Consider the following 27,865-nt stretch of genomic DNA (forward strand, 5'->3'; position numbering starts at 1 on the left):
CTAAATACATATTTCGTTGGTAGTAGTTCTCCTCCGGAACTAAGGACCTCACATTTATTGAGGTAGGTGACTCAGATGTTGTTGTAATTTGTGTATTTCTTCTGACCACTTTTAGTGAATTGTGTTTGCCCGGCCCCAGCATTTTTACTCAGATGATTCGATAGCAATATTTAATTGTGACGTTAACAATTTTGCAGAAAATTGCAATAGATCAACACTTATTCATGTCCGCGTTCATGGTCGAATGACAAAGATAAACAAAATTCTCGACACGTTTGTGCTGCAATATGTACGCGTGAATTACTGCCGTGCTATATTGAGTAGTCGATCGAACAGCTTTTTTTTGACAATTTGCTGCTGTTGTTGTTGTTGTTGTTCTTTGATGCCGTTTTTGAAGCACACTGAGTTCGAGCAAACGTATAAGCGCCTAAACGTAAATGTGTATATTTGGTCTCAGGCCAATTAACCCTATTTCAGAAAACAAGTCTAACCGTTCGCTTGCTGCGCGTTCCAAGAAACTTGGCAGGACTTAAGGTCAAATTTAGTTTATATTGGCCACAGATGACCGTTAGCAATAAGTGCTTTTTGGTTTCTCAATTTTTTTCACAGCTACGACGCAAGATTTTTAAACAATCAATAGTAATCTATTTTTCTTAACTCGCAGGTTGAAGCTTAATGATAGTCTGCTTCAAAAATATGATGTAAGACTTCGTGGTAACATGATGTATAAAAAGTATTATTTTTTTAAATCTCTTGTCCCTCTTCGGAATAGGAGCATACGTTTGCTTGGAAGTTATCATCCTGTGTAACGCTTCTGGCACAGAGAGTATTTCTTCCAGATTCGTGCAATTTAAGCTATGTGAGACAATACAATTCAGTACATACAGAGAGCCTTGACTGTCCGTCCATGCGTCCATTCATTTGTCCGCCTTTCTTTTTGTGCAACGCTATTAGTTAGTTTTTACCATTGCTTAGTTTGCCCCGGATTCTCCCGTTTTCCTTTTCCTCCAGAACTCTTGTCGAAAAACCTGCTTTCAGTCGTTATAAGTGCTTGTAAGCATACATATACGCACACTTGCCCACTTGCCTGCATTTACATGGCACTTCAGCCAAGACAACTCCTGTCAACTCGACTCGGGTTTCGACGGCAGGGCATCTTTACAGTGAAAAACCATAGTGAGTAGTATAACAGCAACGATGTTCACGGAGGAACAGACGCTTTATACGGCTTCCGTGGTTCCGCCTAAAAGATCCTAAACCCGAACGTTGGGAAACATTCTAGACTAAGTTTCTGCCAAAAAGTTTAAAAACAGTACCAATTCGCGTTTTTACATGTTCTGCTTCTATTTTCCAATCTACTGTCTGTACTTTATCCCTGCGATTTTATCACAGATATGGCAGCAAAACTCGGTATAGTTTATTATTTTCTTTATTTGTACATCATAATAATTGAAATAACTGCAGAAGAGCCAAAAGGCTCTCTTAACACCTTTTGCCGCCTGCCTGTCTGTCGACTTGGACAGACGTTCAAGGTGTAGCCTCCTCTGTTCCACTGAGTTGAATTGTTGCATATGGGTGTATCTGTGGGCGTGTGTGTGTGTGTGTGTGTAGAGGGAGAATCGAGATGTTGGTCGAAGGAGGGGCCATTGGCCTGATGCGTTGGTCGATCGGTCACTGGATGCTTGCTTGGCTCGTATTGCCACACAAGTCGGCTCAAGCCGGAGCTAGCTTTAGTTAGGTCTAAGATCCTTCCGGAGCTCCAAGGCAATGAAGAGGCGGTGATATTTGCAGTGTGCCTTACTACCTTGCATACCCTTGCTGTTCAGCCGGATGGCTTCAAGGCTGCATTGCTCTGGGCTGTTTCAGGAGAATCGTTTACCAGCGTTACCACTGCGGTCACCGCCCGCAGGCTTGTGTGGCGCACTTCTTGTGCCAGCAGCTTCCGAGTTCCTCTTGTCGTCTCCGGTAGCTGGCTTTACCATGTAACTACAACCTTCCACATGCTGCTCGTACTAAGAGGTCTGAGTAGGTCCAATAGGTGGCCTAGTCGCTTCAGTCCATCGAGTCCCGAGCTGGCCGACAAGAAGGTAGATTCGGGTGGTCGGTCGCTCTGAGGGGTCTCCATGAACCACCATCGCCTGTTGTCGTCGTCCGTAAAGGAAGCTTCGTGGTATAAGTGGTATGCCGTCTTATGCAGCCTGCCCGTCTCCCTACTGCTGCTGGCGTCCTGCCGCGCGCTTGCCGTGTTCCAACATCCCTCGCTCACAACCACCCGCCCATATCAGATCGATGTCTTCCCCTTTCTCTCTCGTTTTGTAGCAGCCGACCGCTGTGACCTCCCTATTTGCTTGTCTGCCCGGCGACAACGGCGATGAAGACGACGAGCAAGCGCGCGAGAGAGTCTGCTGTAAGCTGCTGCTGCTGCTGCTGTCGTTGATGTCGGCGTTGCTGTTTTAATCGCTGCTGTGCTGGCACAGCAAAGTAATTCGCTCGGGTCGTAGCCAACAGTTAAAAGCAAGAAGCAGGATCCTTGCGCCAACGGCCAACATCGGTTTCCTCGTTCGGCTGGCTGCGCGCTGTCCTTCCTTTCTCCCAGCACCGCCACACCACCGCTGAGTGTGAACCGCCTGCCACGCCAAGAGCTAGCCAAAGCAAGCCGACCCGGCCCGAAAGCAGTCGACAACGACCGCACTACCATCGAGGTCCCTTACGACGCTCTTCTCCGCGCCGGCACCCGCACAGCGCTCGATACGCCACCGAATGTATGATTGTCTGCCTGTCGGCCTGGCAGCAGGCAGCAAGCTCCCTCCTTGGCGGCGGCGGCGGCGGCTGCTGCTGTGTCTCGCTCGCTCGTTTGCTGGCTAACGCTGGCTGCTTGTGACTACTACTGACTGTGCCAGTGAGAAGTGAACAGGCAGAAAGCAGGCGGAGGCTGGCTGATGCTGCTACTGCAGCCGATACCGATATTGATAGTACGTCCAATGTTGCTGCTGCTGCGACGGGTTGCTGTTAGCGGCCTATTCACGCGTTCGTTCTTCCTCTGCGGCAGTTCGGCAGTGTTCAGTTGCGGACTCGCGACCGCACACAGATCACGATTGGAAACAACATCAGCGACACTGAGAGCTGCTGCTGCTGCTGCTGCTGCTACAGCAAGTACAACAACAACAACAACGACGACGACAGCAGTGGCGGCGGTAGTGGTCACCAGCAGCACAGCAGCAGCAGCAGCACCACCACCACCACCACCACCACCACCAAAACCATTCACTAGCACTGTGCGCTAGTCGTCGCCATCATCGCCGTTGCAGTTACAGCTGCTGCTGCTGCTGCTGCTGCTGCTTATATCTGCCTGTTCAATAGTGGTGGCGTTGGTGGTAAATCGAGTGAGCTGCAATTTTTTAGTGTGGTGGTGGTGGTGGTGGTGGTGGTGGTGCTGCTGCTGCTGCTGCTGCTGCTGTTGCAGCAGTAGTAGTTTATGCTGTTACCGTCAAGCAGTTGTTAGTCAGTCACCTAGCTAGCGACCGGCTGACCGACCGAGCGACCGATCGACCGACCGAGCGCAGCAGTAGTAGCAGCAGAGTGTGCCTTGCTGGTAGCTCGCTCGAACGCTCGTTGACCGATGAACTGACGGACAGAACGCCAGGGGACGAACAGTCCAGGCGACGGCGATGTGAACAACAACGAGCTCGGGAACAGCTAAAGGACAATTCAGGTATCAACGACGAGGACGACTCCAATCGCCGACGTCAACAATAAACCAGCAAGCTTCTAACAGCGAGTGCGGCCATACCGTCTGTAACTGTCTTGGTTTGTGCGTCTTATGGTTCTCGTAGTAGTACTTTCTGATAGGTGCCGTCACAACAAATAACAGGACAGAAATAACAGGCCAACAACAACGGCCAATTGCAACGACGGCCTGTTTCATTTGTGCAACCATATCTAGAACGTCGACGCCGACGGCACGATGAAGCCGACCGACAAAAATGATACTGGCAGTAGCCCATAGGCACCGTCGAGATACAGGCAGGCAAAGTGAGTCAGACAGATAAAGATTTCTTACTTTCCACACCCCCACCCACCCCATTCGAATAGTGCTGCTGCTGCCGCACTATCGGTGCTGCTCACAAGACGACGATGGTAAAATAGCAGAAACAGAAGTAAGAAGACGACGGAAGAAAGGAACAACTATTGTAGAACGAGGAAGCAGCAGCCTGCGCGTAAATCGAAAGGTGAGTATACCAACTGCTGTCCCGCTGGCAGCCCACCGAGCTCCTTCATATTTCTGTGTGCGAGCGAGCGAGCGAAGGGAGAGAGGGCTGGCGGAGGCAGGTGAGTGAGAGCAGTATACGATCATGTTGAAACGAATGATTGAAAAATGAGAACAGAGAAGATCCAATAGCTAACTAATATGAATAACGGTGTGGAAAAACAACGACCAGTTCGATCAGTCAAATCTTCAGCGGGGTCGACGACGACCGCCGAAACGCTCTATCTAACCGTGTATGATGGTAATAATAATAAAGTGTAGTGCCAGACTCGTGCCCTGTTGCTACTACGTTGCTACGACAAAAGTGGTGGCCATGATGGGTAAGTGAGAGGAAAATGAGCACGAAACAAGTAAGAAGCGCCTTTTGCCGCCGCTCAACAGTTGCTGTGCTGTTGTGCCGGTCTTGACGTAGCCGTTCTCGTCGTTCTCGATGCTGCTGCCATTGTTGAAGGAACAAACACGGCGACAGCGGCCGCCGTCCGCCCGAGGTTAATATCGATCGAGCTGATGCCGAGAGGACTAGTCGTCGTCTTATGCGTCGTCCTGCGCCAACAAGACAACGATACCGTGTTGTGACAGTACGGTATCGTCCTCCGGCGTACTAAACCCTTTTCTCCAAAAGCCCGAGGGCGTTTCTTATGATGTTGGCGTACGATATGCCCCGTGCGAAACGTGGTAGGATGTATTTACTATAATCCACCGTGTTCATTCCTCACGTAGAAATAGACAGAACGAGGCCCCAAGAAACAATATAACGATCCTAACAGAGGCACGCTGTAGGTGCCGAAGTGAAGAGCGAAAAGGTCTGATAAAGACCGATAGCGGAAATGTAGAGTAAAATGTGTTGATGCGTGCTCTCGTAAAGTAAAAGTAATTTCGTACCACCATCAACTGATTTACTGGCTGCTCGTACATACGTACGAGAAAGCTCGTCCTGATAGACATCGCGTCCTGCCGATACGATCACAGGTCCTGGACGCATCCAACGCCTAGCAATGCCTTCGATGCCACGAATGCTCCATTAGTAGCTGGCAAATGGCGATGATCTCGACATCGCAGGATCCGTGTGTCGCATCTTATAATTCGGTGGCGTAAATCGTAATAGAGTCGTTGATGATTATAATAGAGCTGAAATAGCATAGCTGCCAGATCAAGAACCTTCTCGGATGAATGCGCTTCACGTTACACGCATCCAGGAATTGTTTTAACAATGGTGGTTATCACGAGGATGACTACCTCCTATTTGCCTTCAGTCATTGTCTGTTCTACCATATTTGTAGCGCCTGTCGTCATTATCCAGTTCTAGTTATTTTTTTTGCTTTTCGAAGACAAACCCATTTTGCCGCTTACCTAGCCCCCTTCGTAGCACTTAGATTACTATTATTTTTCGTTTGACTGCGACAACGAGTTGAACAGTAACTAGGCGATTTCCCACAAGGCAAACGTATAGTACGTCTACTTTTACGTTAGCCGCTGATGTTGCCAGCTAGAGTTATATCTGCAAACGGATTTTCGGTAGTTTGCAGCAGGCAAACGTAAGAGTACACGATTCTTTTCTCCTGATGTAATCGCGTTCATACACTGTTGCTGCAGCCCGCGACGGCAGCGGCGGTGATGGTGGTGGCGGTGGTATAGTGGGCGCCATCAATGGCGAGCTTGTTCGTTTGCTTATCTCCGTCTCAATGTCGCCAACACCGAAAAGGAGGAGAGTTGACTGCCGATAAACGCAGAAACGTGGTCTGGTTTGGTTACCGACGATGTCATTAGCTCTTCGTCCATACGTCGCTACAGTCATCGACTTGGACTCGTCCTTGAACCACTTTAGCTGCGGCTAGGGTCGCCATGGGCACTGCTGCTGACTGTCAAATTAGCCGCGGGAGCTCGATGCACAGCCCAGAGATCTGTTATGTTTAGCTGCTTTCTATCACTATATATAGTATTATATGAAACAACAGCGTCTTTGCCTATCAGGTTCCTATGCCGATGACGACATTTCTTAGAAGACCAAACAATACCTTCGATTGAACTGGGATGACATTGTTTCTCGTTGTTTATTTTTTAGGCGTAACAAACATAAATAAAATAGGAGACGGAACGTAGTCTCTTCTGGCGCCCTTCTGGAAGGCTTTTGTATCTTTTTTTGTAATATACATTTTGCATCTGCTCGGCGTGCGCTACGATACGTCTGTACGTTCTATCTGCGATGTATCAGGTCATAATAGGAGTAGAGGTTGTTTTTGACCTAACAAAAAACGCGGCGTTTCACTAAAATTCAAGCCGTCCTTTGTTGTATTAAATATTCGTTTTCATTCTTAATGACCTTCTTCCATCCGTCAAGGTCATATCACTAATCATTTTCAGGTTTGCTGTTGAAGAATTCGTCCAGCCGGGTTTTGACACCCCCTTCACTGTTAAACGTATATTTACTGATTTACCAATGTTCAAAAAAGGATGTAGTCTGAGGAAGCGTGAGGTTTGAAAGATGTCGAGGGCGCAAAAACCTCCCATTCAAGCTCTTGCAATCTTTGCCATGTGCAGTCTGACTTTGTCGTGGAGAAATGTAACTCTTCTTCGTACTTTTGTTCAATCGTGGTTTGGAGATCGTGATTAACGACTTATTCTCTTAAAAAACATTTTCCAATGTCTAGTGCGATTCCAGTCCCACCGAACGCAAGTCATTGTCTTTTGAGGATAAGGATCTCCCTTAGGTTTATAGCGTTACCAGTGCGTCATTAATGCGGCACATAGTGGTTAGTCTTCCTTCGAAAGTGCCCTCAGACGGCCCTGGGTAACCTCAGACCGGAGCACGGATGCATTTTCCGCTTTACAGAATTTTGCAACCCATTTCTCTCAGGTGCAAAGCTCTTGCTATATACAGCGAAAATATCCCGTGCTCATTCGGTAGCTGTTCGATTTTGGCGACAAGTTAGCGGAAACAGTGAAGTTATCGGAAATGCAGTTTCCTGACAGAACTTCATTTTTGGAGCACGAAATTTTCTTACTTACAGTGAAATTGCAGCGGACTTCTAGTGGAGGAAATGCTTTATTGAAGTAAATCGCAGCAAAGAAGTAAAAAGAAACATTAACAAAGGCTGTTCCAATCTTATGCTAACTTACCCAGATTACGCCATGTTTAAAAAGTTCATAAATAAGACGCTCTCAGATGCTCACTTGTCTCTTAGGAAAGCTTTCTTCTAGAAAGTAACCCTTGTATGGTTACTGCATGATTCTCAAAAATTTCATTGGCGTTTCTTGTGCAGGTAAGTTTGTATTCAATTGGTTCAAGGTAGCTGGACCGACCGCAGGAACAATAAGACAAAGGGAGCCTCTGACGAAATGTACGTTTTTCCAAAATAATTTAAAAAAGAAGGCGAAACAACTTAAATACGTTTATATTTCTATTCAGGAGTATTTAAGGCTGAATCCTAAATTCAATTGAGCCGACATTCGTCTTCCAGTCTTCATTTCGACTTTGGAATCCATACGTCTGTTGTTTGCATAACAGCGAGTTGACTCTGTCAATGCCTTATTTATTTGTTAGTTAGAAAGACACCGTTTTTATGTGGATGGGGAATTTTAATGTCTTGTGCGTATGCCCGATTTCTTTCCTAAGTCCCAGTAGAGTTTTATTTCAAACTCAAAATGTTGATTGCCATCTTGTTTGTTCGCCCTCTTGCCAGCAGAACCCCTCGCTCTGTCTCGTTTTCTGTGTCGACAGTTGACAGCACACGACGTCGGCGACGTGACTCACGTTCGATCGACGACGGGCTCCACCTCTCATTTCACTGCTGTTGCAGCAGTTCTTTTGCTTGATAGTGGTGAGGCAGAACTGTTGCTAGAGCTGCAACAACGACAATGCTAAACAACACCACTGAGACCTCGGCCATCGGCCACTGTGGCCAACAATGGCGCGTGTGCACGCTGGCGGCCCTCTTCTCTCAGCTATTGAACCGTCAACCGGCCAGGAAGGTGGGTAGGCAAATAGGCAACAACACTGAGAACATTGCTCATATGGTACAGGCAGACAGGCACAATGATGCTCGATGCGCTCAACGGCATACATGAGCGCAATGCATACGTGGGGCGCACTCTCTGTGACTACTATGTTACGCTAAATAAATTGGTCGATTTGTCTGTCGTGTTTAGCCCACCACGCTAAAGGCCGTACCTCAGATTTTGGCCTAATTCGAAGTCTACCATCTTCCGTGCTAATCTATAATGCATAGATATTTAGATGGCTCACTGCTGTGCTGTGGTACACATCAGCTAGCAACAAAATTGGGTGCTCGCGTAGGGAGTGAGTACACTGTTGTGCTGTTTCGGTTGGGTTCCACGAGCGCTTGTCGGTATTTCTCGTTCGTCGCCATGGCACGTTTGCCCTGGCGACGTAGTGATGCTGCCCTGGCTGGGCCAGTCAACAGGCTTTTGATAAACGCCGAATGCCTTCGCCGCGTCAGCCCCGATTATTCGGTATAGAACTGGCAGGGGGCAACTGATATGAAATCCGCTGTGCTGACATGAAGAGGGCCTCGGGCGTCGACGATGGCGGTAGCGGCGATCGGCGAGGGTGAGGTGTTCAGTGATCCAAGGCTGCTGCTGATGGCCTCGTGTTAGCCGTCGCAACCATATGATAGTGAGGCGCGTGGGCTTTGATAAGCCAAGTTGTTGTTATAAGCACTTCTTCAACTTAGAGGCCGTCCTCCGACCTTTTTTGAATGCAAGAGGATGAACAACCTACTTCAGTCTAGGTTTCGACTTAACTCAGGCTTTTTTCCTCTGGGTAACGCTCTCTCTGTCCTAACAGTAATCCGGCGTTGTTGTTGTATTGTCATTGTGCGTGTATGTATGTGCGGCCGTGTGTATATAGTGACCTAATTTATAATGCGTCTCACGGTGGATACTGGCTCACTTTTTTGCGCACTAATAATTAACTAAGTGTGATTTGAACTGCATGTTTTCAAGCTTAAATCGGGTACATACTGCCAACAATAAACAAAATGGCATTTTTGTGACATCTTTCTAGACATTGTACTAGTTACCACTTTTGCCTAAATATGAATAGCCCCTCTTGTTGATGTTTAAATTGTAGCGTTAAATGCGACTTCTCGGAGTTTGTTGTTGCTGCTGCTGCTGCCGTTGCTGTTGTTAGTGGTAATGTTGTTGTTGTTGTTTAATAGCGAGTGTTATTGTTGTTAAGGTCTGCCGCTCGAAAGGAAAACTGGTTGGTGACCGCCGAAGGTGTCGTCAAAGTTGAGAGGCTGTGGCGAGGTGACGAGGCTGTGGCTTGGCTGTCTGGGCAGAAGAACAACAAAGACAAGCAGAAGAAGGGGGCTCTGAGGCTGGGGCTGGCATGTACCCTCTGAGCCATTACCGCTGCCAGGAGTGCGGCCACCAGGCCACCAACCGAAAGGCCCTCGCCACGCACGTGGCTCGTGAGCACACGGACAACGCCTTCAAGTGCGACCACTGCGACTTTATCACCAAGTACCAGGTATTATTATTACAGCTGAAGAAGAACGTACAAAAATCGAATTTATAGTAGTATATCAAAGGTACAGACCCTTTATAAGTCGTAGAAGGTTGCAAATACACCTGTCTTTCACGCTGGAATGAATGCACATAAACACATAGCTGAGCAGGAACAAGAGCTGAATAGACATTTGTCACTATAGTTCTAATGGTTCTAAGCCTACTCTAGCTCCTAGAAAAGTCTGCTTTGTGACGTTATGTTTTACAGGTAGAACACATTTTGGTAGTATACATGCTTTGGCGTGCTCAAATCAAATTTGAACTAGCCTATCTAATGAAAAGTTTAAGAAGGTCAACTTCTTTTCTGATTCATAGAAAGAGTCACGTTTAGGGAACGCTTTCACATTATATCAGGCAAAAAATTTGCGTACCATAAAAAGCACCCCGATATATAAAACGCTGTGCCTTAGGAAACCTAACTCACAGGACAGTGTATTAATCGCGTCATACGTGATCCCTAACTGAAATTTTGTCAAAGAAGGAGGTTATTTTATTAGTGTGTCAAATAAAGGGAAGACTAAGGAGTTTCACAAAACTTGTACGAAAGGGTCATTCGTTTACTATGTTTCACTTTTAACAACTGGAATTATTTGACAATGAAAATTATGGGGCTGTGTTCTTAGGGATGTCGAGCCTTAATGGGTAAAAATCGATTGCGCGAATTCAACGTTTTTCCGAATAAAAAAATTCCCGATTCTAAATCCACACCCTTATTGACATTTTGAATATATTTGGAACACGTGTTTTATTATTCGATAGTTGGTCTCGCAAAACAATGGCTAGTAAAATTTCGGGATAAACGGTCAACCAGTAACGAATTTTCGTAGCTGTCAGCATTTCTCAATTGTGAAAGTTGCATATATACACTCTCTGTAAAGTCGATAGGAAGTTGGACTAGGCCGTACCGATAGAGGATGATGCCACGTTATTGTTGCGAACTTACATAATAAGCAGCAAATCATCTTATCAGCAGCAGAAGGGAGACTGTAGCCTTCTTAAGCGATGTGTCGTCGTCAAATGAACCAGCCAACGAGCCGATGGTGCAACCGTTCCTGCTGAACACTGTTGGCGATAACCCTGTACCTCTTCATCTCGAACTCGGAGCTGGAACGACGGGACGTGACGAAGCGATGCGAGGCGAACAGACGGAAAGAGTAAGGTTTGCCTGACAACGCTGGAAACGAATAGGAGTGAAAACAGCGGTTATATATAGAAGGAACGGTAATGCAATAGGCGGCCCAAAGGCCACTGTTCGAAAGAGCGCGGTTAAATAGAAGCCGTGAGGCTGCCACGACCAATGCAATGGCGACAACAGGCTCCTTCTGTGGAAACGACGTACGGGATGGTCTTTTGCGTCCATGGGTCCTGGCTTACGCCGTAATTCGATTGTTGTTGAAGCGTTCAATATGGGGGCGCTAACGTGTGCCAAAGCGCAAAGAAGCTCTAGGTGTCATGGTGCGGAGAACCCACAGAGCAGCAGACCTGGGGCAACACTGCGCCTGTCACCACAGCTTTGCCAGCCCAGCCTCTGGCGGAAATACCGGCGTGCCATACATTGACAGTAGAGGAAGCCACGCATGCCGAATGTAGTGTCTCAGCGGTTCGGTATCGTACGCCGTTTCAGGAAACGGAGGAATGGTTGACGTGGTGGTGTTAGGGGTTGCAGCCGTGGGTGTGTCTGTGTTTGACATTACTTGTCTTCTCCCCATTTCCTCGGCCTCTCGCTCCCTCTGGCCAACCAAGCAGACAGGCAGGCCTGCAACGAGGCCATCCCATTGCTTGGTCGACACCCACGGACAGTGGCTTTTGCTCCATCCCGGTGCTAATGCCAGTGGCCTGCTAGTCGATGCATACAACTAAGCAGCAGCAGCAGAGTTCTTACGTGCTTTCGTTGCGACAGTGAACGTGAACAGGTCCTCTTAAGCTCAAGCACTCAAGAGCCTCCAGGCGGAGAAAAGCAGCAGACAGACGGAATGTCAGGTAGACGACGTATGACAAGGCAGAAAAACTTTTACATATTGACCCAGAATGAGTATCATGACTTACTGGGTGCTGTGTCGGCGCGTATCCTAAGGCAACGAGAAGAAGATGTACTGAATCACTATGGAACCGCTATGGCAAAACCACCTCCTAACAACCACGTACAACAATCGTACAGATATAAATAACATCGACGTTTCATGTTTACGTCTCAGAGTAACGGGTAGTAACCGTTAGCATGGGATAGCTACCTTTCTGCCAGAAATCTACAAGAGTACAGCTGACTCCGAAAAAAAGGAACTGAATCGGATTTAAAGTACAAGTACACGACAAAACGATGGATATACATACTGTTTAACTTGATTTTTTTTGACATATTTATTGTTGACATGTATTTCATTGAAGAAGCGCGCAACCTCCGAATACACATCGAGTACAGCTACAGACAATACTCACTTCTGTTTCCTGCGTAATTTTCTGCGTATCTTACAGTGCCGATTAAACAAGTTACTAACAGAAACATTGCATGTTCCTAGAAAATTCATTAATCTGGAGGAGTTTACGACTAACCCACCCGTATCTGCAGGCCAACTTCTGGCGGCATAAACGAACATTGCACGGGTTACAGAGCATCAACCTCTGTGAGCCATGCGGTACGAAGTTCCCGACCAAGGATTCGCTCGTCGACCACACTCGCCAGGAGCATCCCGAACTGCTCGACGAGGTCCTCGAAAAAGTCTCCAAGCCGTTATCACAGCAGGAGACTTCAACTTCAACTTCTACGCCAGCGGGCCTTCGCCGGCGGGAAAACAGGTGTGCTGCTACAGAACAAAAAGGAAACGCACCCATTATAATCCGACCCAATTCAGCTCGCGTGTTAACTGCGCTGCTCCTGCCACTGCTGCTGCTGCTGCTGCTGCTGCTGCCGTTGCTCCCAGCGGAACCAATCAACGAATGCAACGAGCCTAATATTTCTGATACTTTTTCCACTTTTGTTTGACTTTGTTTTCCGTTAACTGCGCATGAAATTTCGGCCGACCTCGCGCAGCTTCCCAGGCGCAATGGTGTAATGACCTCTACTCTGTGGGGAATGGGTCTACAGAGGTGGCCTTTATTGTGTCCGCGATTTGCTTGAGTTTTTTTGGGTCTCGAATGTATCTGTTCCAATTTGGTCCGAGTGGTTTCCTGATTTCGGCACATCGTTTTTGCACGATCGTATTATATAATATACAACAGGTTTATCTATTTTCGTGCGATGCTTACTATCTTATTTTTTTTTTTACATCGTTGTACTACCCTAACAAAGTATTTCGGCGCACACCTGCATGATACACCAGATTCACACAGAAATGAGTCTGTATCTGACGTGTGGCTCAAAGTGTTTGTTGAATCCTTCTTACTATTTCTATCTATATAATGATTTAGTTCAGTCTAGGTATTGATAGGTACATACTTGGATACGATATTACTGTCAAATATATCATCATATATTTACGATGTCAAATTTGCCGCCAAAACGTCTGACACAGTTTTGACACAACTGCGAATGAATGTCGCAGGGTCGAAAGAGACAGGCTGAAAGAAGAAGCTAGTTAGAAGACAACATTTATCTATAGGAGTGGTTAACATCAATAATAACAAGGGTTATTAAAGATTCGCGATACAATTATTTCATCTAAACGTGAAAACCCTTATCTCAACCAGCGTCTGAATCCAGTCCTTTTGCGGTTTTATAGGGAGATATATACAAGGGCCCACTGCATTTATTCACGGCCACATGAATTGACTGCCTCGTGTCCTTTAGTTGACTCGTAGTATCTTCAACGACTGTTGTTGACGTTCTTGGAGATGTTCAGTAGAGGACTCTTACTGGATTGGCCCAAACAAAAGCTGGCTGGCTCTACGCTGGTTCTTGTTTCCATCGCTACCCTGCTGGTCTTGGTCTTCCTCGATCAAATCGGCAAGTGACGCCTATCGGAGACGACGTACATACTAGGCTTATATTATTTCTTATGACGATGATGATGATTATTATGATTACTGTTATTATTATTATTATCAATATGCGAACGGCCTCGTTCCGCGGGCCGTCACGACGGCAAATTAATAATAAGTTCATTCTTCATCCTGACCACATGATTTCGATACATGGATAGAATATCAAATTAAGATAGACCAAACATCCCGCTATGCATGTTCACAAGAACCGGATGTTTGAGTATTCTTGTATCCCTTGTACATTAATGCTTTTGTATTTTTCGTGCTAAAGAGGAAAGACTTTCCGCAATTCATAGTATTCCTTCAAGAGAAACAAGCCATCGTCTTTGATTGTATTCATGCGAGTCAGAATTTACGCCGTAACTTACGGGCTCACAGTGCATCTCGACGACACAACCAGGTTTGCGAGCGCTGAAAAATTGTTATAACGCAACGTGTGCTTAAATTGTTTGCCGTCGCCGTTTATCAAAACACCGTAGTAGATTCTGACTGAACTTGTTGCAGTTAGCCTTAGCCGAATAAAGGCTTGCTACTTTTGACCTTTGATCAACCTATTCTATCCATGTGAACTTTAGTCTTTCCTGAGATCAGCGGCGTTAGTAACCCCCTACTCTACCTACTGCACTCTGTAGGCGCTATATTTTCTGCTTAATTGCGAGGCTATACAACATAGTAATTTCTAGAGGCCCATATGTGCATAGATGTGCTTTTTAGGAGATCTGCTTACCCCATGTACATCTCCCCTTTAGTACAATATCAGTAAAATGTTATTTGTGGAGATTAAATTTTTACCAGTAAAATGACGTCTATCAAATGAATACGATCGCCTATGAACCGCTATAAGTGATACAGCTGTTATATAGAAATATAGTTCGTGCTGAATTTATCCGCCTTGTAGTAAGCCATGCGTGGTGGCCATAATCTCCATCCGCCGGAATCGTCTTGTTGTGACTCGGTATTGTTATTGTTGCTGCTGATGACGGCACCTTGACGATGATTCCACCGTTCTGCGCAGGACCACCTCCGCGGGCTACGAACGCAATCAGCAGCAGCAGCACATACAGGAAGGGGGTCAGCAGCCTACACGTAGAATGCTACTGGGCCACGCGTTTATCTGTTGCTGACAGCTATTGCTTGCAGAAGTCAGCTTGGTTTGTATGGTAACGCCGGTGTCACTGTACTGATTACTGCTGTTGCTGCTGCTGCTGGTATCGCTGCCTGCTTAATCGTCGTGGCGGAGATGCTGATGCTGCTGCTGCTGCTCCTGCTGGTGTTGTGGCGGCCATCAGCGAGGACGTTGACGACAGCGACGTGGTAGTCAACGATGATGCTGTTGCGGGAGTAAGAGCAGCCGTGTTAGTGGTCTGCCAACTAACAACGACCAACGTACTCCTGTTGCGCCGCCACCGCTGCTGCTGCTGCTGCTGCTGCTGCCGCCGCCGCCGCCGCCGTTAGTAGCGAGCGGCTACGATGACGGCTAGTACGGCGCAGCGAGGCCGACGGGCTGCTTCTTCGCCTGCCCATAATGCTGGCCGTGTAGTATTAACTGCTGCTGTTGGACGGATGGCAGCGGTTGCTGTTCCGTCAGTCGGTCCATCTCATTCGCCAAGGCCGAACGGAGCGTCAACGGAGCGCCGAAGCGCACTCACTTGCTGGCTTGCTTGCTTGCTTGCTTGCTCAGTCGCAGAACGACGAGCGAGGAGTGTTAGTGGCGACGGCGGTGGCCGTTGCAGCGACTTTGTGACGGACGCCCCGTCTGTTCGCCAACTATCATTCAGCAGCGTGCCCGATGGGTCTCCCTTGAGTCGACTGGTCGATAGACACGAATCGCTCCTACGGCCGGGAACGTTAGTGGTGACGACGGTGCTAGTACGGTATCAGTAGTGGATTGGGGCGTTGCTAGACGTGCTTTTGCGGTAGCAGCACAAAGCAGCAGATGTTGCTGATCAGATCGAAATAACATTTCTGTCCCACCTAATGTTCTCTACGTCGTCACCGCCGTCGTCGTCGTCGTCATCATCAGCATCATCATCATCATCGTCCTCGTCGTCGTCATTACCATCGTCATTTTTGCTATCACCTTTGGCCGTTATACTGATGGTGATGCTGTCGTTTAGCGGTACTAATCGTCTATGCGAGTAGATAAAAAGACCAGTCGCTGCACTCGAACTTTGCCATTTACGCGTTCTCGTTGCGTTGCAGATTTGAGGTTGGAGCGTATCTCGAAGTCGATGAAGACGACGATCACGAGGGGAGCGAGGAGCACTCGATCGAGGACCTCCTAGAGCAGGAGTTCACAGAGGGGACAAGTGAGTTCTCAGCAATTACTTCTTGACTCTACTTTAGTCAGACGCTTGAATTTACTTTTGCAGTATAAACATTTGGAATAACGAGTCTCCAGCGAAAAATGAGTTAGTAGAATTACATGTCTCCATCTCTATAGTTGCTGCTACTGCTGCTGCTGTTTTTGTTTGTCAAACGTCTACCGATCCAAATATCTATTATGTTAGATCTTCTTGAGATCGCTATTTCCAAGACAACGTAACGGCGATCGTCAATATACCATTACTATAAAACGCTGGATAAGTAACCGTGTATTCACACAACCAGATCTGTATGTCTGTAATGTGACATTGCAATAATTATCAAATCGACAAGAAGAGGCAGAGAGAAAACAAAAAAAGGCCTGAGTTTTTTCTGACGATCTCATTCAGTTCAATGAGGTGCTCTACTACAAGTTTTTTGAATCTGGACGTTACGCTTTTGCTAGCACGTTGTCACTCGGTCAACGTGCGTGCGAGCAATTTCTGCGTAACTGTATCGTATGTCTGATCCAGTTAAGCGGCGACGTCTTGAGAACAAAGTTTCGCTCTTTCACTGACGAGCTAATGGCTATAATTTATACCGACGATTACCTGTGCATGCTGCTGAATTAACCTGCTTACGACGGTTGACCGGGCTGTTGCGTCGCGATGGTGTCTACCGGATTTTGCAGAGGAGCTCGATAACGAAGAGGCGAACAGCCAACCATCGTCCAAACGGAGGATCAACGTTCAAAGGTCACATCTCTGCCGGGACTGTGACTTTGTCACCAAGGAGTCGCGCGACTACCTCATTCACCGGTGGGTAAAAAATACACACCAACAAACTGATCATCATATGCACACGATGTTCGATTAAGATTGTTGTTGCCTGTAGTCCTCTGTCTACCCTCTCTAGTTGCGTGTGAACAACACGTGTAGTAGTCGGGTCACAATCAAAGAACTGTATAGTAATGGCTACCTCACATACATACTTCGCCCGTTCGATTATATCAGGAAACTTATGCGAGCAAAATAACGTCCCGTTGCCAAACAGCCTATTATGATTAGTGGAGAGCGATTTCCGACACGTCGTGTACAGCGACCAGTTAGAGCCTAGCAGCTTACACATGTTGGGTGTATCGATAGCAGGACAGAGAAGACTTATGCGGCACTCAGAGCCCCCGTTCTGATAGCTTTCGTTCTTCTTGCGAACCAGCCCTACGTAGGCCGATTCATCTATGAATGACAACGATTTGCCGACAAATAGGACTTTCGCATTAAAGCCTAATGCCACATTAAGTGATAGTTGTATTTTTTATTTGCAGGAAAGAGGTTCACTGCGACCGCCTCACCATTTATGATTGCCCATGGTGTAGCTACGCGTCGAGACAATTGCAAAAGTTGCAGCGCCATTGTGCAAGCTGCCACGTGGGCATTGAGCCAGGGCTTACAGCAGAGGATGTTAGAGAAGTGATTAAAAAAGTCGCTCAAGACACCCACGAAGCAGCTCAACTTGAAAAAGAAAGCAATATTATCGCGCAGTACCTTGGTTTGTGCAGTTATAACAATAACAACAAATTAATCTATTGGTTTGCCCATTCTTGCTGTCTGTGATGTAATGTTGAATCAAAAAGAGTCAACCCGTTCAGGGCATCGAAATACAAGTTGAAGGAGATTTATTACGAGAGTTGTTTTAGTTTTACTACTTGACAATGAATATATTGTAAGTTGATGTTCCAATCACCAAAAAATTGCCAGTGCTCGCGATTCAAGAGTGGCTCGTGCAATTTCCGTTTGGGTTCCTCTACCCCACGCAAGACTAGCGTCGAAGAAAAAGGGGCGAGGTCAGTCATAATTCATCTGGCGATTGTGACCCCGAGTACGAAGTGAAAGAGTAACCTCAATTGAGGTGGCGTGGTGCTGGCTCAAATTTTAGCATCGACAAATGATTACTATGCCATATGATTGCCATGCCGTTCTGTTGGCCTATAGGAGGAACCCAGTGAAGTCCAGCGTCATTTCGGCTAGACCCTGTAGGAAAGCAAGTGTTTGAAAATTGTTCCTAAAACAGTTGAAAAAAAAGGTTAATGTTCAACTGATAGCGAAACCGCTTCCCAATCATGAGCTATTCAAAAGCCACATTAGTACCTCATAAAGTTGTCAATTGTTCTTAAGGTCTGATTATCTCGTGGTTTTTCCGGGCGCTTACAGAAATTATCATATTTAGCTTTAGCTGGCTTAGGCATTATCCTAGATATATTCTCAAACAGGTTTACATATTCTTGACGATATTCGAGCATTTGTTTACCCCTAAGTGTATCTGCTTATTCTAACAATGAAATATCGCTAATGGTTAATTTTAAAAGGGTGGCCAAAGAAGGTTACGATTTTTACTCAGAAAAAAATATTTAAAAAAAAAAGTGAGCTGAAATTTTACGTTACGCGACCAGGCAGCATAAAGAGCCTCGTTGTCCAGCCTAATTAAAGAACACATAATATGGAATTGCAGAAAAAAGTGGCAACGGAAACGTGCAGCTCGCCCGTGCTCTCGTTAAAACCGTTCGCCTACCGATTTCAGTATCGGATGCCGAGTCGGGCCCAGCAGAAGAAAAGGAACTTCGTCGACCGCCAGCAAGCCCGTCGAGTAGCCTTAATCAGTGGTATACCTGCCGAGAATGCGCTTTCAAGGCGCGCAACAAAAAAATTGTTGAAGACCACGAACGCACCTCACACGGCCTTGAAGCCAACTGCCAGCAGCAGCCACAACTACAGTTTAGATGCGATCTATGCGGATTCGCTTGCCGAGACGTTGCCAAATATAGGCAGCACGTTAAGTCACACGACGAACAACGAACGCACAATAATAGTACTTCACCCGGAGAGTCCACTATAGACAAGTCGGAGCGGAAGACCAAGTGCGACAAGTGTGACTTTACCTCAAGTTACCGCTGGAGCCTCGATCGTCATGTGAAATATCACAACCGTAAGTAGCCGCTGGCGAGGATCATGATCAGTGACAACATGCATTCGCTAGCAGAAATATGTTTTCTAAATACAGGTACCTATTTAAGCTCATGGAGTGCGAGACACGTTTCTGGTTTGTGTAGACGTCTTTAGGCTTTTGAGATCTGTGCTTTGGTTTCAATTTGCAGACGATACCGCTTCGTCGTCATTTAATTCTAAGCATTCAGTTAATTAAACCTATTTTGCTAGCATTTGGGCTTTGACTGGAATAGCGATCACATCGTTTGAGACTAACTCAATAGTGATAAATGACGTTTCTTTATGCCTTCTTCAACAGCACTTTTCAACTCTACCACTCGCTCACACTCAGTCATTTTTGTGAGTCACTGAACCAATGCATTCCCGCTAAGCCGTTACCCTTACCAGTGGGATTAGAGAGCGAGAGGGTCCAAACATGAGAACAAGATCTCACAAAAGACTTCGATGACCGCTTCCAAATCCATTATTGGTTGATTCTATTTGTGTTCTTTTTACTTCATTGGTGTTACAGCATTGAACGGTGATCTTCACTGCGATCGTTGCGACTACAGTAGCAACCAAGCCGGATCGCTCAAATTTCATATGAGCAATCACCATCAGGGAGCGCGTTCGTCTTCCCTTACAGATTCGCCTGAAGGTATCGATTGCGTAGAAGAACAGGAAGACGCTGAAATGATGATGATGCAGTGCGGGCCCGGTGGCGAGATGGACGATTCGATGCCGGGCGAAATGGAAGGTTCATCGATTGGGATCGATGAGATCAGCAGCCAGGATGATGACGGAGACGCTGTCACGTGCGATCTATGTGGGGCGTGCTTCCTCAATCAGGCTGACCTTCTTGAACATAACAAGAAGGAGCACATGAATGAGATCGAGGCTGAACAAGCCCAGATGTTCAGGACCAACCCGCGTATTCAGGGGGCAGCGGCAACCCAGAATGCGGCTGGGAGCCAGCCAACGGTGTCAACCACAGGCCAGGACGAAACCCTAGCCAGACTGCAGAACAGGTTTGGATTGAGCATCACGCCGGTAGCCGGTGGAGATTCTGGAGGTGGAGGGGAGAACAAAGATAATGCGTCTAGGGCGCTTGAAGTGTCTAAACAGCCCGTCGTCATCGAACTGGGCAACGGCAAATCCCTCAAACATCTCATTGAGGGGTATGTGTTGTTGTTGTTGTTGTTGCAACTAAGCATTACCAGGCACACTAATACTACTAATCACATTATCTATTGCTTACGAAATGTATAATGATAATCCTAGGATTAATAATAGCAAGAGTAGTGTTATCAACGAAGACATTTCTTTTCACTACACTCGTTACTGTTGTCGGCGTCATCGTTTCTTTGTACGCGTCGATGTAAAAGCATAGGGCGAATTCACAGCGGTGCTGGATACCGTAATATGTTATATATTGAAAAATAGACGTCAGTGTGCCACGCTAAAAAAATTGCATGGGAGTACATGAAATTGGCTAAATAAGTGGGTAGGATATATTTAACAACAGAAATGATTCGTTGAACTGTTAAGCATTCATTACTCAATGGAATCATGACGCATTTCACTCTGGCTCTGCTTATCGGTAGTCTGATCGCACATGATGACTAAATAAGCATGCAAACCATTAGCTGTTCTATTGAATCACCTAAGTAGTAGCATATTAGAAGTAAGTGCACTGATGAAAATTAAGTTACAATCGTGTCTATTTGACAGGGGTGGCGGGACATCAAACGGGGATGTTAACGTGGTTCCAAGTAAACCACCGGCCCCTCGTTCGGGCACCATCTTCAAGTGCCGATATTGCGCCTATTCGACTCGTGTTAAGCAAGAGTATCAGAAACACGAGCACCTCCACAAACCACTCGCCTGTCAACTTTGCCCTTACAAGACAATTTGGAAAAGTTAGTGGTGAAACTTTATTCGGATGTGAAATATACAAAGAAGTTTTTAACAAACTATTTAAATCTTGTTAATATGAGGGACGAATACTGCAACCGCCTTTTCCCCTCGAAGGAAAGTTTTTTCGGTATCTGTTGATTTGGTATTTTGATTATGATTTGACAGATGATCTCAGCAAACACATGATGAAACATCATGGGACACCTTGCGATCAAGATGCAACCCCGATGGGTCCACCTATGGATCAGGGTGACACGGTGTCATCATTATCGTTACCTCCAGCCACAGGTGGTGTTCTTAGGAACCTCTTAAGTACACCCGAAGTGGCAAGCAATTCTACGGCGGGAAAGAATGAATCGTTACTCTTTAAAACTCTCCAGGGCGGGGGTAGTGGCGGCAGTAGTGGAGGACCAGACGCTTCGCACCTTCAGAATCATCAACAAAAGCATTCACAGGAAAATGGCATTGTTAGAGGAGGAAGTGAGTAGATGTTGGACGTTTGTGCTATTCCATTTGGGGCCGTTACAAAAAAATTGCTCCTACAAAGTTAATTATCAGGATTGGTAGCATTTTGAGCCTGGTTCTGAAATCCCTCTGGAGACAATGAGTCGTACAACGTCTTGGGAATATTCTAGCGGAGTTTCTCGTTGTCAGCAAAAGATCATTCAGATAACCTTGATATGAAATGCTTCTTTTTATAAACTAGCTAATGCGCGTAATATGAACCAGTGGAACACCTAATAGCTTCGCTAAACTTTTTATAATTATATGTATAGCAGTCTGTTTTTGATTAATTATCGTTATCTTATGACTATTGATTTGTGTTGTGGTCGCAGCTTTCAATCAGGAGGATATACAGAACCCGGCGCTGAAGCTCCCCGCCAACGCCCATTACTTCTGTCCATATTGCGACTTCATGACCAAAACCGCTTCCCGCTTCCATATTCACTACATGCAGCACCTGAACGTGCGGCCTTTCGAGTGTTCAGTTTGTCGTATCAAGAGCAACTGGCTTTGGGATATCAACAAACATATACGGACGCGGGTGGGGAAAGGAGACCACTCGCATCGCGGTGCCAAGTGTGTGTGCATCAACGAGGCAGGACTCAGAGACTACAGCAAGTATCGCTGCTTCATCAAAGAGGTAAGCTGGGAGGTAAGCACTCTGGAGCTTTGCGCGCGATGACGACCGTTCTGATCCTTTTTGTTGTCGATAAATGTGCTATCCATAGGGCCAGTGGATCGGGATTCGGAATTTCAATGTTCATTCTGTATCGTAATGGTTGGCGGCTTATACTCCATTTTTCACTATATTCATTCTTGTTGCTAATCAGGGCCCAGCTAGTGGTGAGCATATCGAAACCCCGGATGATCAAGGTGAGGCGGGCGTAATGGCCTCTCAAGGCCGAGTCCACCCAAACTGTTCAACAGCCGAGGCACCGATAAATGCGTTAGTCCATCAGCAACAGCAGCAGCAGCAGCAGCAGCGTTCAGTTCAACTTCAGCAGCAAGCCGCTGCGCAAGCGGTTGTGCAGCAGGTTGTGCAGGCGCAACTGGCTGCCGTACCCGTTGGTCAGCTTGTGGCCGGCCAGGGTGTGGCGGCGCTACAGCAGCAGATGCAACAGCAGCACGTGAACAAAGCGCGCGAGGACTCGCAGAACTACATGATTCAGCAGCTGCAGAAGAAGGAGCAGCAGCGTAGTACCACTTCCGCAGTTGCTACCGCCTCGCAGCAACAGCAGCAGCAGGGCGGCGCGCTGAAATGTGGCCACTGCGAGTACACCTGCGATCATAAAGATATCATGCTCGGACATCTCGGTGCACACGCTGATGTCCTGCCGTTCATCTGCAGCAAATGTGGCCTAGCTAACAAATGGCACCACACCGCTTGGATTCACTTGCAACAGGTGGGTAATCGAAGGACTAGCTCGACATGCGAGATTCGTAACAAATGACAGAAATGTCGATGATTAGGTACGTAAACCACGACGGTGATGCTGACTAGTTGGCTCATCCAGCTTCGCTTATCAGTTAATATTATCGTTGCAAATAGGCACATATGTCGCAGTTGCGCCATCCTGTTTTACTAGTGTTTATCCGTTTGGCTGCGTTTCTAGTTCCATCGCGACGAGCAGGTGACGCTCAAAGACATTCACTTGCAGCTGGATTATCGTCAGCATGGAGAGGTATTCCAGATGGCCGATTCGTCATCGATTGTGAACCCGGTGTTGGCGATCGCACCAAATTCGGAGGTAAGCCTAATTCGCCAGCTTCGCTGCAGCCGTTGTCCATACCACACGGTGCAGAAGTCGAACATGCAGAGGCACCGCGAGGGCCATGCCCGTGCGCGACCCGATACGATGCGGTACAAGTGCCCTTACTGCGACTTCTGGCAGGAGACGCGGCGTAGCATCCAACGGCATATGGCTCTACATCCGGAACATGTCAAAAGGGGTACCCAGGGCGTGCTAGATACTAATGGTATGGATCAGGATCTCTCGTCCAGTGGTATGAGTCTCAACAATATCCTGGGTGACGTTAGCCCCACGGGATCGGGACATCACGCCGAAACGATAATTTCGGCAGCCGATACGGTCGAGGTCAACGCGCCTAAGTTTAAATGTGACTCGTGCCCCTATATGACGACGGCCAACTCGCAGTTCATTTACCATAAACAATTTCATAGGTGAGTGGCAAACATAATTGTATCCTTTTGCCACAAAAGCAATATTTTGCTATGACAAGGGGTGGCTACTTTTCTTCTATGTTATGTTATTATTACTATTATTATTATCCCGTTCATCTTAGATCGCTGTGTATATCCATGCAATAAAATAACAACTAATATTACTATCATTGATGCTATGATATATGTATTATACATATATTTGAGCCCGGTGTTCAAAGCGTTGCTTGATAGTACTGCGCAGCCAAGTAGTCACAATAACACGTATAAGTCACGCTCCTCCCGTTGCAGATACAATCCGAAAGCGAAGTTTAAATGCGACAAGTGCAGTTATTGGGCAACGCATGCCCATTTGATTACACAGCACGCGAGGGTGCACCAGGAAGGAACACCGGACCAGAAGTTCCCCGAGGGGTCCTGGCTGCCGCCGGCTGAAATCGCTGTCACCACAGAGGCGAGCGCTTCCGATCGCATTCGCTCGTTCCGCGTCGTCAAGAACGGCATAGTGCTCAAGATGCACAAATGTCGTTTCTGTCCGCTCATGAACCGCCGGAAGGCAAACGTGCGATACCACGAATTACTGCACGGCAAGAGCGCTTCCGGACGCTATACGTGCCATTTATGCAGCTATCGGACCCATTCTCAGGGAGTTCTGGGAAATCACATGAAAATCCACGTACCGCAGCGCGCACGCCGGGACGACGCTGGCGTTGAGATGATCGAAGAGATTGAGGATGGTAGTAGCGACGAGGAGGGTGCTGTCGAAGGCTCCGCAATAACATCAGCATCATCAACACCGACAGTAGCCGCCGCAGCATCCGATCGTATCTCAGACCAACAGCAGCTGCAAAAACACCAACAGCAACAATTGACGCCAAAACCGGCCGCGTCCTCATCCGTATCTGTACCGAGGGCGCAGCCAGTGGCTAAAATCAAGTATAACTGCAGCGCCGTTGAGTCGGAACTATTTAACCTCTTGCAGAGTCGCCAGAATGGTAACAATAACAATGGCTTGACGTCGGGAGCCACGTTGACCGGCGATGATGAGACGCCACACAGAAGCCACAAAGCTCATATCCCTAACCAGGCTAGCGGCCTTGCTAGGGTGAAAAAGGCTCCAAAGGCGGCCGACCCGTACGTGAGGCGGAGCGATGGACTCATTACGTTCCAGAGCAAGGTACACTTCATTATGGCCATTGATTTTCTACAAAATAGTAAATATGTCGGTTAGAAATTAGATTAGTTCTTGTCTAGCTAGATATCACTTACGGCAATAACGTCTTCCCTGGATTTGGTATAGATAAGTGCGTACAATGCCTTCGGGGTGAGTGTCCCTCAGTATCGGGTATAGCACACAATGTAATAATGCTTGTTATGGGCCACGCTTCTTTTCTACAGGTGAACCTTCGCAAATGGATTGCGTGCCCGGAATGTCCAGCCCTCTTCATGAATCCGACCGAGTATAGTCGACACTTGGATCATCATCGGTATTCGGACAAATTTCATTGCTCACAATGCAGTTACTCCATGAACAAATATGTATTCGTCGCTCAACATGAGCAGGTGCATACAGAGGACTATATGGTAAAGAAGCTAGGCTACTGCCATCGGCCTACTGAAGGCGCTGGGGACCACAAGCACACTCTTAAAGATAATGTGCCGACATCTTTTCCGAGCCCGGCTAGTGTCGCTTCAGAGATGCAAAACTCCAACAAGACAACAGCATCATCTGCTTCATCCGGCCAAAGCAGTAGCAATTCGACCACGTATAAAATTGTTCAATCAAAGTCTCAGCATCATCAGATATCACCAGTGAAGAAACAGCAAACTCCATCGCAGTCTTCTTCTTTCCACGTCGTTCTATCAGAGGATGCGTCCAATAACTACGCCAGCGAGGAATATTCGGTTGCACTACTCATGGCCGAACTTCACGAGTCTAAGGCCGTATTTGAAGGTATGGCCAATGCTACATACAAATGCTCGACTTGTCCGGCCGCCTTTGCTAACCAGGCCGTGCAGCGGTTCCACGCCAATTTGCACCGAAGCCCAGCCCGTCGACTCAAATGCCACGTGTGCACGTACTCGATTGACGAATCAGGCAACATGGCAGCCCATGCTCAGCTTCATTACGCAAGGCATCACATCTCAAAGCCATCCATTAAGCAGTGCCCTAAATGCCCAGCAACGTTTACTAAGCAGAACTTCTTTGAAGGGCATCTGCTGAGGCATGGCAGTGGTGAACGCTACCGCTGTGAACATTGTGATTTCGCTACAAACAAGAGCGATATTATTAGTCGGCATCGTGTGCTGCATCGACAATCTGATGAAGCTGAATTCGTCACGGCCAATCTAGGTTGCGAGGACACGCTGGACGCTAACTCACAGTTATCCATGTCGACACTTTTCCGAAACGCGTCGGTGCCTCAGACGTTAGTCGAGGATGCGGCGCCACTGACTCTCGAGTCGGTCATGAAGACCCTTGAACCGGAGCAGTTGGAGGAAGAACGAAAGATGTTTGCCTGCACCGCTTGCCCTTATACGCACTCTCGTAAGGACGGCATGCAGCACCATATGAAACGTCATCATCTTTTGACTCAGCAGACGCTGACGTGTGCCCACTGTCCATTCACGGTCAGCAATCCGACTACGCTGCGTGAGCACGTCAAAACGCACTTTGTTGCCTCGAAGATTCATAAACCTCAAGCGTTTTTGCACTATGATGACTTGAGGATTAAGTTAGAAGATGGCGAGATACTGTTTGAAGACCGTGGTCCGCTCGATGCAACTCGTTTCTTCCCTGACAGCATCCCTGAGCTGATCGATGATTCACCTGATCTTCTAGTCGAATACATTGAGCCGGATGTTTTTTCCACCGTAAATCATCTGCTCGATGATGTTTGTGCTGACCGGCGACGCATGGAGCGCGAAGTGAGCAGCTCGTCTATTTATGGATCAATTGTGCGTCGCAGTTCGTCACTGCGAACGTCACAGGACGAGCCGCCAGTGAAACGATCGAAAATCACCAGAGGTTCGCTATCCAATGGTGACTCGTGCGACTCTCGGTCGGGTTCCTCCACGCCACGCAAGATGAGTGTCGAAGATAACGATCTGCAGACTAATGGGCCTAGTGATCCCTTCAATGGTGATCAAGATGACGAGAGCGAGGTTAGTAACAGTAACGGTTCATCTGGCGATTGTGACACAAAAGTTGAGCCAAACACACCCGAGCACGAAGTAAAACAAGAGCTATTAAATGAATCCGCCGAGCTAAAAGATGACGACTCCATTTTAAATAAGTCGGACGACACTGAAGCTCTACAGCAGGTCCCTGATTCGGCTGGGGGCGATCAGGACAGCGAATCAGGCCAAGCGGTGTCGCCAGCAGGTGGTGAGCGTAAAATCCAGCCGAGCCATTTACATAACGGAAATCCAACGGAGGACGGTAATTCTACATTGCATCACAACGGAAGGGATGTTCGTAATGGAAATGACTTAACCGAGCTGGATAACGAAGACGGTGACGACGACGACGACGACGACGACGACGACGACGACGATGACGACGACGACGACGACGACGACGACGACGACGACGACGACGATGACGACGACGATGACGACGACGACGGCGGCGACGACGAGGCTCGCGAGGAGACTGAGCAAGCACAGCAGGTGCTGAACACGATTGTAAGCCATGTCGCGCAATCGATGCTGCACGTGTGAACTGGAAGCGAAGAACGAAACACCTTTGGAATAATAATAATGGTACTAACTAATCATCAGCATTACAATACATTATTATCATCATATACTGCATGTATTCCACCATTACAAGCTACCTATCTATCTAAAGGGACACTGCAAACTAGACGACAACCCCAAGGAAGTTATATTGCGTTATTACACCAGCAAAAACAACAGCAACGGGAATATTATTATCGATCAATAAATATTATAATTATCTCCTGACAGTAAAGGTATGTGTGTCCATCGAAAAAATGGGCTTGCTCATTCATTTTCGCTCGCCCACTTTTGAACATAAGCCCACATATGAACAACAGAAAACAAGAGATTTAATCATAAATTCCAACCATAGGAAGCGGATGGCATACGAAAAGTCGTGAAGGACAGAAGATTCTGCAGGAATATATATATATATAATTATTTTAAAAATATATAAATGGAGAAGTTGAATGGACCCGA

At 47.0% G+C, this 27,865-nt stretch overlaps 1 protein-coding gene across 5 annotated transcripts; it reads left to right on the forward strand.

The window, feature by feature from the left end:
- The first annotated feature begins 1,351 nt into the window (after nt 1-1,351).
- LOC111269906 (uncharacterized) lies at nt 1,352-27,865 on the forward strand. 5 transcript variants are annotated; one of them, XM_022849824.2, is made up of 15 exons: nt 1,352-4,229; nt 9,465-9,758; nt 12,363-12,589; nt 15,977-16,083; nt 16,770-16,896; nt 17,403-17,626; nt 18,587-19,060; nt 19,592-20,237; nt 20,791-20,978; nt 21,142-21,456; nt 21,813-22,132; nt 22,311-22,883; nt 23,094-23,662; nt 23,954-24,839; nt 25,061-27,865. In XM_022849824.2, the coding sequence occupies exons 2-15, from the start codon at nt 9,618-9,620 to the stop codon at nt 27,383-27,385; spliced, it is 7,122 nt and encodes a 2,373-aa protein (XP_022705559.1). In that variant the 5' UTR covers nt 1,352-4,229; nt 9,465-9,617; the 3' UTR covers nt 27,386-27,865. The 5 variants fall into 5 exon arrangements, with proteins under 5 accessions (XP_022705559.1, XP_022705567.1, XP_022705591.1 ...); XM_022849832.2 differs by having other exon boundaries at nt 21,813-22,120; XM_022849856.2 differs by having other exon boundaries at nt 19,706-20,237.

This window comes from Varroa jacobsoni, unplaced genomic scaffold (genome assembly GCF_002532875.2).
Source record: "Varroa jacobsoni isolate VJ856 unplaced genomic scaffold, vjacob_1.0 scaffold_154, whole genome shotgun sequence".
In the NCBI taxonomy this organism is placed as follows: Eukaryota; Metazoa; Arthropoda; class Arachnida; order Mesostigmata; family Varroidae; genus Varroa; species Varroa jacobsoni.

What these genes read in the sequence shown, in the direction of transcription:
- LOC111269906 (XM_022849824.2), top strand. Translation starts at nt 9,618, where the DNA reads ATGTACCCTCTGAGCCATTACCGCTGCCAGGAGTGCGGCCACCAGGCC. An exon ending in CTCAAACATCTCATTGAGGG is followed by an intron (nt 20,238 to 20,790) that starts GTATGTGTTGTT and finishes TCTATTTGACAG; the next exon opens with GGGTGGCGGGACATCAAACG. An exon ending in TACCATAAACAATTTCATAG is followed by an intron (nt 23,663 to 23,953) that starts GTGAGTGGCAAA and finishes CTCCCGTTGCAG; the next exon opens with ATACAATCCGAAAGCGAAGT.